Source organism: Protobothrops mucrosquamatus, unplaced genomic scaffold (assembly GCF_001527695.2).
Source record: "Protobothrops mucrosquamatus isolate PMUCROS unplaced genomic scaffold, P.Mucros_1.0 scaffold2715, whole genome shotgun sequence".
Lineage (NCBI taxonomy): Eukaryota > Metazoa > Chordata > Lepidosauria > Squamata > Viperidae > Protobothrops > Protobothrops mucrosquamatus.
This window is the reverse complement of record NW_015388758.1, coordinates 63,400-73,913: the sequence shown is the minus strand read 5'-3', so window position 1 is coordinate 73,913 and position 10,514 is coordinate 63,400. Positions and strand designations below refer to the sequence as shown.

The following is a 10,514-nucleotide window of genomic DNA, read 5'->3' as shown; positions in this document are numbered from 1 at the left end:
GAAGGGCTAAATTTGAAGGGATGCAAAACATATTTGGACTGTGCAGTATGCAAAGCATCGAAGTCAAAGGCATTCCCAGTTAGTAAATATAGCACAAGACAAACAAAAAGAGCTCTAGAGCTGGTCCATGCAGATCTGGTGGGACCTATGCAAGCCAGTTTGGGAGGAGCAAAATATGCACTGGTAATTGTTGATGATTGTAGCAGATATGGATTTTGTTACTTGCTTAGAGATAAGACAGAGGTGCTACAACAATTCAAACAGTGGGTAAGTTTTGTAGAGAGAAGGTACAGACAACAAGTGTGTCAGCTGCAAACTGACAGAGGTACTGAATTTATGTCAACTAAATTCCAACAATGGTTGGGGCAGTTGGGGATAAGACACAGACGTACAAATCCTTACTCAGCAGCAGAGAACGGTGTAGCTGAAAGAAGGAATGGTGTTTTGCAAACAATGAAAGATTCATTATTAGAGGATTGTGGTATGAGCAGGTCATATTGGAGAGAAGCCATATTGTCTGCCAATTACATAGTTAACAGGCTGTGGAGTTCCTCCATTAATAATACTCCATATGCCATTCTATATGGGAGAAAGCCATCACTGGCACATTTGAGAATTTTTGGAAGTACTGCATGGGTACATATTCCAAAAGCAATCAGAAGAAAGGGACAGCAAAAGGCAAGAAAGCTCAGGTTTGTGGGTTATGAGCCAGGGTCAAAAGGATATCGCTTTAGCGATGGAAGTAAAAGAATTGTAATTTCAAGGTCTGCTAATTTTGCAGAACAAAATTGGGACAGAATTAATGCAAATTCTGGGTATGTCTCACTTAATGACGGTGATCCATTTAGTGACAATAACTCATCTAATGATGGAAAGATGATTATTGAAGATGTCAATGTTCAGGGAGGAGAAGCTGAACAAGACATGAAGCCAGAAAGAATTGAGACACAGGAGCAGTTAATACCACGTAGGTCAGAGCGATGTAACAAAGGAATTCCGCCTGACAGGTATTCTGCCAGCAAGGTAAAGGTTTGCAATGTGTGGTATGAGCCAAGAAGTTATAAAGAGGTGTTGGCATTACCAAAAGCTGAACAAGAAAGATGGAAGGAGGCCACAGATTAAGAGATGAAATCCATGGGAGACCATGAAGTATTTAAATCAGTGACTTTGCCACAGGGAACCAAAGCTGTGGGTTGTAAGTGCGTATATAAGAAAAAGGTATTGCCAAATAATGATATACAGTATAAGGCCAGGTTAGTGGCACAAGGTTTTTCACAATTAAAGAATGTGCACTACGAGGAAGTATTTGCGCCAACTGTGAAAAGTGAGAGTATAAGATTAGCTCTGGCGTTGGCAGCGGCATATAAGCATAAAATCTGGCACTTTGATATCACAACTGCATTCCTCAATGCTGAGTTAGAGGAAGAAATTTATATGATCCAAGCACCAGGATATGAAATTGCAAAGCCTAAATGCATAAATTAAACAAGGCTATTTATGGGCTGAAGCAGTCAGCCAGAAATTGGAATATCTGTTTAGATACTGCTTTAAAGGGTCTTGGATTTAAGAGTTGCAAAGCTGATAATTGTATATATACTGGACAGTTACAAGGAGGGAATTGTCTACTGTTATCATTTGTGGATGATCTTTGCTTCATCGCAAAGGATGCATCACAAGTCAAGGAATTTGCTGATAAATTAGGAAAGAAATTTGAATTAAAGAATTTGGGAGAAATAAAAAATTATCTCGGTGTAGAGATACAGAAAAATGAAAAGGGTGGTTATATTCTCAGTCAAAGGAGAAAAATTGAGCAGTTATTGGAGAAATATAATATGAAAGATTGCAATACTGCTCCCACACCCATGAGTATGGATTTTTATAATAGTTTAAGTGCAGACAAAGGTGAAACCTGTGATCAAGAGATATATCACTCAGCAATAGGGAGTTTGTTATATCTATCACAGTGGTCCAGACCAGACATAGCTTGTGCAGTAAGCATTTTAAGTCGTTTTACTGCTGCACCTACAAATTTACATTGGATGGGTGTAAAGAGGGTTCTCAGATATTTAAAGGGAACTATAAATTTGGGGCTTCAAATACAGATTACTGAGAAATTGAAATTAAAGTGTTATGTTGATAGTGACTATGCAAATGACATAAACACAAGGAAATCAAATTCTGGGATTATAATATTGTTTGGAGGGACTCTGATTGGATGGAAGTTCAGAAAACAAACAACTGTTGCTATTTCAACAGCGGAAGCAGAGTTTATTGCTTTATCTGAATTGTGTTCTGAAGTAACATGGTATGTACAGTTGTTGTAAGATTTAAATATTAATGTAAAAGAATCTGTAAAGGTATTTGAAGACAATGCTGCCTGTATAAAAATGGCAACTGGTGACAGGGTGAAGAACAGAAGTAAACATGTAGACATTAAGTATTGTAATGTCAGGGAAGCTGTAAAAGAAAACTTGATTAGTTTATATCATTGTTCTTCTGAGGATAATTTGGCAGACATGATGACTAAACCATTGGGTGGTATTCACCATGGAAAATGTATTGAATCAATAGGTCTGATGTCTCTTCCTGTCATGAAGGGAGGAGTGTTGGAATATTCATGAGCAGGAAGAGTCATGTGGTAACTCAGTCAGCCAATGTGAAGAAAGTGCTACTGAGTGTGTGCAAAAGGTTTGGAGTTAGAAGCTGGATTTTGTTTCAGTTTCAGTCTCTGGTTTGTCTCTGCTGTAAGAAGTTTTCATTTGTGCTATGTTGCTGTAAAGAAGAATGTATGATATTGTAAATAATTTTATATGAATATAAAGAGTTTATTTGAATCAGCTAAATGCAGTCAACTGTGAGAGCTTCTGATTTATTTTCACCAATAGAGAAATTAAAATTCTCTAACAAAGCCCCTCCACGGCGCACAGTGGCAGCGTAGCCTTTCGCCGTCACTCCCACCTGGCTCCGAAACGGCAGAGGGGGACCAGGCCTTTCCCGCCTACCTCAATAGCATGGTAGTCCAGCTCGGGAAGGGAGTGAAAGGAAAGGTCGCCGAGCAAGGAATGGCCTGGCTGGGGAGGGGGCTGAAGTAAGCAGGTGTGGGGCATGTAGGGCAGCTCCACCCTCTCCCCTACCATCCTTGCTTTGTTGGGGCAGCAGTAGCGCAACATGAAGACTCCTGCCCCATTGCGGCAGCGAGGTGGGACTGAGTGGGCAGGGTTCTAACTAGGGCTTATTTTGGAGGCAGGGCTTATATTAGGCCCACCCCCCAAAAATCAGGGTAGATCTTATTTTTGGGGTAGGTCTAATTTTCAGGGAAACATGGTATGTGTGATTAACCTATTAACCTAAAATTGGTTCTGATATCGCTGTTTTACTAACCTGACAGCTTATTATTCTAAATAGGAAACCTTCATTTTGTTTGCAAATAATATTAAAGATTCTAATTATTAGCAAGAATGAGTCCTTATATTTAAAGAGCATCTGTCATTTCATATCCATCATGGCAGCACCTGTTAGCAGGCATCCACTCACCTGCTGCCTGCCATGTCCCTCACCTTGTTGTGTCACTGCCGCATCACCAGCCGTCCCATTAAAGTGAGTGGGACTGTCGATGAGTCAACGGCAGGTCAGAGGAAGAGCCATTGTGGGACAGAGATGACAGTTGCTCTTTAAAAATTATGATTTAATCAAGTTGATTTAAATCAAGCCTTTTTACTAGTGATTTAAATCATGATTTAAATCGACTTGATTTAAATCAAATCCACCCTGCCTCCAAGATTCTATCAGAGGGCAACATCAGATGGCAACACCCTTTCTAACCTAGTAGGATGGGCAGATACTCACAGGGAGAGATGGACCTGCAAGTAACGTAGCTTTGTGCTGTATACAACTTAAAAGTTGATAACTAGTAGCTAGAATTGCACCCAGAATGCAACTGGAAACCAGTGTGACTCATGTAGCCATGGTGTTGCTCAGATGAAACATGGGGAACCCAAAATTATGTGCACCTTTACATTCTGGAAGATCAGCTTCTGGCTGATCTTCAAGGGCAGCTCCATTTAGAGTGCACTGCAGTAATCAAAATGGAAAATGACTAAGGCATGGGTGACTGTGAGTCTCTTGGTTCAGGAATGGGTGCAACTGGTGCTCAAGATGGATTTGTGCAAAATTTGTCCTGCTGGAAGCTGAAAGCAGCAGGATCTGTGAGTCTAAAAGGGTCCCCAAATTGCATACCAGATCTCTATAGGAGAGTGTTACCTCATTCAGAGTCACAGATGTCAATACTCCTGATCCTGCGGGGGGGGGGGGAGAATCGCAACCATTTCATCACGCTGATGACATTGAACCCCATGCTGGTCGATGACCTCTCCAGCAGCTTCATATAGATATTAAACAGGATGTTATTGTAAGTAGGATAATGACTTGAGCCCTAAGACATCCACATAATAGGCACCTAGAGCTGGACCACTCTTCCTCCACCAATACTTAATAGTATCAGCCACAAAGAAAGAAAAATCACTTCAAAACAGAAGTCTTGCTCTCAGTTCCCTGCTATAGTGATGCTATAGTCAATAGCATCAAAAGCTGTTGAGTGATCCAGTAGGACCAGGATGGATGCAACATTTTCATCCTTAGCCCTCCAAAGGTAATTGACAAGTGCAATCAAGTATGTTTCAGTACTATAGCTCTCTCTGCCTGAACTGTAAAGGGTCTAGATGAAAAAACTCAGAATCTTATGAAAAATGACAATCTCGCAAGATTTTAGCCATTTAGAAAAAAATCATCTTAACTGAAAGAAGAGAAATAGCACGACTGATTTTTTTTCTTTTAATGCAGGCACGCATGGATAATATACTGCACTATGAGCAATTCTGGAAATAAAATATATTTGGTCCTCAATCTGCCCTGATACCAAAATCAAGTGAGATTTCAAACATTTTCCTGATACATTTATTCTGAAAGAAAATTGTAAATTTTATTTCAAATACCAAGGCACAATTCCTACCACACACAATATTTTCTGGGTAACAAACCTACTTTATATGAATCTAACCTTAAAGCTATACCAAGAGAAGTCTAAATCTAGGAAGTATGTCCAAATGGCAACTGATGCAAACAATGATAAATTCTTACCTCTTTCACTAGCATCATCTACCAGGATAATTTCTTCCAGCATATGTCTTGGTGATCTGTTTATTACACTATGAACAGTTCGCAAGAGAGTACTCCAAGCTTCATTATGAAAAACAATTACAACACTTGTTGTAGGAAGATTATCAGGATATAATTTTGTCTTACAGCTAAAAATATAAAAACAATTAAAACAATAATTACAATAAATATGTTTGCACAGCAATTTAGTATAGAATATAAAACGTGTTCTATACCACATGTGTTCTATACTAATCAATCTTGGCAGGTACACACTACAATAATAATTTTGAGGCAGCTAGAATACAGTTTCTTGATCTTCATTCATCCATCCATTTACAATCATATAGCAAGGGCAAATTATAGTAATTATTAAAATATTTAAAACAGATAAATTAACCAATAAAGCATACAAAGTCCTAATGTTTAATAAAAGATCACATCTGAAACAATTAAAATATTTTTTCTGATACCAAAATTGTAGAATAATTTACATCAGATGCAGTTTCAGAAGATGTTTTATTCCCTATAACTACTTGCTAAACTTCATCAGTCAAAATACCTAGAAAATGGCTTCAGGGAGGTACATGTAGACATTGGGATTTTAAATATATATACTTTAAAGCACATGCTTCTAATAAGCGAACAGCAAAATCTGGCTATAAGTATGCCTTTTATCAATTCACCCTTATAATTGTTGTTTACATAGGATATGTCAAATGTTTTTAACAGGTGTACTTCTTTCTTGAAGATATGAACATAAGAATATCCTAGATTCATATGTGTGTGTGTGTGTGTGTGTGTGTACAGTAAGGGAAAAAATATTTGATCCCCTGATTTTGTACATTTGCCCACTGACAAAGAAATGATCAGTCTATAATTGTAATGGTAGGTTTAACAGTGAGAGACAGAATAAGAAAAAGAAATCCAGAAAAATGCATTTCAAAAAAGCTATTGATTTTCATTTTAATGAGTGGAAATAAGTATTTGACCCCTTCACAAAACATGACTTGATATTTGGTGGCAAAACTCTTGTTGGCAATCACAGAGGTCAGATATTTCTTGTAGTTGGCCACCAGGTTTGCACACATCTCAGGAGGGATTTTGTCCCACTCCTCTTTGCAGATCCTCTCCAGGTCACTAAGTTTTTGAGGCTGATGTTTGGTAGCTTGAACCTTCAGCTCCCTCCATAGATTTTTTTATAGGATTACGGTCTGGAGACTAGCTATGACACTCCAAGACCTTAATGTGCTTCTTCTTGAGCCACTGCCTTGGCCATGTGTATTAGGTCATTGTCATGCTGGAATACCCATCCACGACCCATTTTCAATGTCCTGGCTGAGGGAAGGAGGTTCTCACCCAAGATTTGACAATGCATGGCCCTGTCCATCGTCCCTTTGATGCGGTGAAGTTGTCCTGCCTCCTTAGCAGAAAAACACCTCCAAAGCATAATGTTTCCACCTCCAGGTTTGATGGTGGGGATATTGTTCTTGGGGTCATAGGCAGCACTCCTTCTCCTCCAAACACAGTGAGTTGAGTTGATGCCAAAGAGCTCGATTTTGGTCTTATCTAACCACAACTTTCACCCAGTTCTCCTCTGAATCATTCAGATGTTCATTGGCAAACTTCATTGTACATGTGCTTTCTTGAGCAGGGGGACCTTGTGGGCGCTGCAGGATTTCACTCCTTCACGGCGTAGTGTGTTACCGATTGTTTTCTTGGTGACTATGGTTCCGGCTGCCTTGAGATCATTGACAAGATCTTCCCGTGTAGTTCTGGGCTGATTCCTCACCGTTCTCATGATCACTGAAACTCCATGAGGTGAGATCTTGCATGGAGCCCCGGACGGAGGAAGATTGAGTTATTTTGTGTTTCTTCCATTTGCGAATAATTACACTGTTGTCACCTTCTCACCAAGCTGCTTGGAGATAGTCTTATAGCCTATTCCAGCCTTGTATAGGTCTACAATCTTGTCCCTGACATCCTTGGACAGTTCTTTGATCTTGGCCATGGTGGAAAGTTTGGAATCTGATTGATTGCTTCTGTGGACAGGTGTCTTTTATACAAGTAACAAGCTGAGATTAGGAGCACTCTTTTTAAAAAAGAGTGCTCCTAATCTCAGCTCATCACCTGTATAAAGGACACCTGGGAGCCAGAAATCTTGCTGATAGGGGATCAAATACTTATTTCCCTCATTAAAATGCAAATCAATTTATAACTTTTGAAATGCATTTTTCTGGACTGTTTTGGTTGTTATTCTGTCTCTCACTGTTAAAATAAACCTACCATTAAAATTATAGACTGAAAATCAGCAGGGGATCAAATAATTTTTCCTTCACTATATGTGTGTACATGGCAAGCAAGATGTTCCAGAAGCTGGGGCACACTTTCCACAGAGATTGCTGGACAAAAGGTGGAGCTTGGCCAGTGAAATCTCTCCAGAGAAAGGAGCGATCATGAGATTGTCCACATGTATTCAGGACAGCTGCTCCTTATAGGTATATTGTTTAAAAAATTGTCTTGTGGTGCCATTTCACTCAAATGGTTACAATCAGACAGAAGGGTTTTAGTAATATGCTAGACCAGTGGTTCTCAACCTTTCTAATGCCGCGACTCCATAATACAGTTACCCATGTTGTGGTGACCCCTAACCACTTATACATCACCGGGTGCCAGGGGCGTGGCCAAGTGGGTGTGGCCACCAAGTGGGCGTGGCCACCATGTTGTGGTGACCCCCAACCATAAAATTATTTTCATTGCTATTTCATAACTGTAATTTTGCTACGTTATGAATCGCAATGTAAATATCTGATATGCAGGATGTATTTTCATTTTTACAAATTGGACATAATTAAAGCATAGTGATTATGCTTTCCTCTCTCCCTCTCTTTCCTTTCCCTCTCTCTCTTTCCTCTCTCTTTCTTTCCTCTCCCTCTCTCTTTCTCTTTCCTCTCCCTTTCTCTCTTCCCTCTCTTTCCTCTTTCTCTTTCTATCTTTCCTCTCTTTCCTCTCCCTCTTTCTCTTTTCTCTCTTTCTTTCCTCTTTCTCTTTCTATCTTTCCTCTCCCCCTCTTTCCTCTCTTTCTCTTTCCTCTTTCCCCTCTCCCTCTCTCCTCTTCCTCTTTCCTCTCCCTCTATTTCCTCTCCCCCTTTCCTCTCTCCCTCTCTCTCTTCCTCTCTATTTCTCTCTCCCTTTCTCCCTTTCTCTCCCTCCCTCCCTCCCTCCCTCCCTCTCCCTTCCTCTTTCTCTCCCTTCCTCTCTCTCCCTCTTTCTTTCTCTCTCCCCCTCTCTCTCCCTTTCTCTCTCTTCCACTTTATTTCTTTCTCCATATCTTTCTCCATCTCTTTCCCTCCCTTCCTCCCTCCCTCTCTCTCTCTCCGATCGGGAATCGATTTGGAGGTGTGGAGGGGAGTGGCCGAGGGCTACCTGTGCGACCTTGAAGTGGCCACCTTTGGAAGTACCAACGCTGCTCCAGCCAGGCTCGAGCCGGGCAGAGCAGGCGATGGGAGAAGAGCGAGGCGATCGCCTTCCCGGCAGCCGGGACTCCGGCGCGCCTTCCCAGCCAGCGGGGCCTATGGTAGCACCGGGATCGCACGGCTCCCTGGGAAAGGAACTTCCTGCCACACTTCTTAGGGGGTGGGGCACCCGAGCACAGGGTTAATCAGAAGCCCCGCAAGGGGGCAAGCCTGCATAAAGAGCTATGCCCTTTCTGTGGGGGAGGGACACGATGAGGGAGCCAAACAATCACGGGACGAAGATGCAGCCAGCCGCCGGAAATGCCATGCAGGATAAACAGTTGACAGCAGCCTGCCGGGCGGCGTGCGTGACTCCGGCGCACCTTAGGACTGCCCGCCGGCGCCTGGTTAGAGCAGGTGGCCGATGCTCCATTGTGACCAGCTCCGGCAGGGCGGGGATTCCCTGGCATCATGGGACATGGCACGGCAACGTCAGCAATGGGTGGGGCATCCTGAGGCCGCCAGTGCCTGGTTGAAGCAACTGGCTGGCGCTCTGTTGTAGCCGGCTCTGGCAGTGGCGGCAGGGATCCCCCACAGCTTGTGGCTTCTGCTGCGGTGCCCGGATCGGTTTCCCACAATGGAGCACCGGCCACCTGCTCTAACCAGGCGCCAGCAGGCAATCCTAAGGTGCGCCGGAGTCACGCACGCCGCCTGGCAGGCTGCTGTCAACTGTTTTTCCTGCATGGCATTTTCGGCGGCTGGCTGCATCTTCGTCCCGTGATTGTTTGGCTCCCTCATTGTGTCCCTCCCCCACACAAAGGGCATGGCTCTTCATGCAGGCTTGCCCCCTTGCGTGGCTTCTGATTAACCCTCTGCTTGGGTGCCCCACCCCCTAAGAAGTGTGGCAGGAAGTTCCTTTCCCAGAGAGCCACGTTATCCCGACGCTACCATAGGCCCCGCTGGCTGGGAAGGCGCGCCGGAGTCCCGGCTGCCGGGAAGGCGATCGCCTCGCTCTTCTCCCATCGCCTGCTCTGCCCGGCTCGAGCCTGGCTGGAGCAGCGTTGGTACTTTCAAAGGTGGCCACTTCAAGGTCACACAGGTAGCCCTCGGCCACTCCCCTCCCCACCTCCAAATCGATTCCCGATCGGAGAGAGAAACAGGGAGGAAGGAAGAGAGGGAGAGAGAGAGGGAGAAAGAGAGGGCCTGGTTGAAGCAACTGGCTGGTGCTCCGTTGTAGCCGGCTCTGGCGGCGGCGGCAGGGATCCCCCACAGCTTGTGGCTTCTGCTGCGGTGCCCGGATCGGTTTCCCACCGTGTGGGTATTGGAATGTTTGATTGGTATCGGAGCTCAGTGAGCTCGGAGCAAGGGAGCAGACACCCCCGCCCACGGCTGTACCCCGAGTCACCATCAGATGCCTATCACGGGCAGCCGGCCTGAGCCAACGAGGCGCCGGCGATCGCCTTGAGCCGCCGCTGCAGCCCGATGAGACAGCGCTGCGCCCGACAGGCAGCGCGTAGTGGCCAATGAGTGCTGGGCGGGGGGTGGCTACTGAGTGTGCGGCACCATTGTGGCCACTTTGATTGGTATCGGGAGTGGGGAGCGGAGAGCTGAGCTCAGCGAGCCTGGAGCAAGGGAGCAGCCGTTTGGTGCGACGGCAGGCAGGCCCAGGCGCTCCTGGGCGGCCATGGCAAGTGGCAGCGACAGCGCAGGCTGACCACCGGCTGGGCCACCAGCTGGCCCAGCCAGAGGTAAGCACCCGCCGGGCCCCATGCACGCCAGCAACCCTCCCTGCGCCCGCCGCTGCTCCGCTAGCCTTACCTTGGCTACCGCACATTCGGTGCGGCGGCAGGCAGACCCAGGCGCTCCTGGGCGGCCATGGCACGCGGCAGCGAGGGCGCAGGGCGA

The 10,514-nt window shown here is 44.7% G+C and overlaps 1 protein-coding gene across 1 annotated transcript in view; it reads right to left on the bottom strand.

The window, feature by feature from the left end:
• The window catches only part of GALNT1 (polypeptide N-acetylgalactosaminyltransferase 1), a 102,689-nt gene that overhangs the window by 73,835 nt on the left and 18,340 nt on the right, over nucleotides 1–10,514 (bottom strand). Inside the window, exon 3 of the mRNA XM_015825611.1 lies at nucleotides 5,137–5,303. Within this exon, the coding sequence (XP_015681097.1) occupies nucleotides 5,137–5,303 (167 nt within the window). The remainder of the gene's footprint in view (nucleotides 1–5,136; nucleotides 5,304–10,514) is intronic.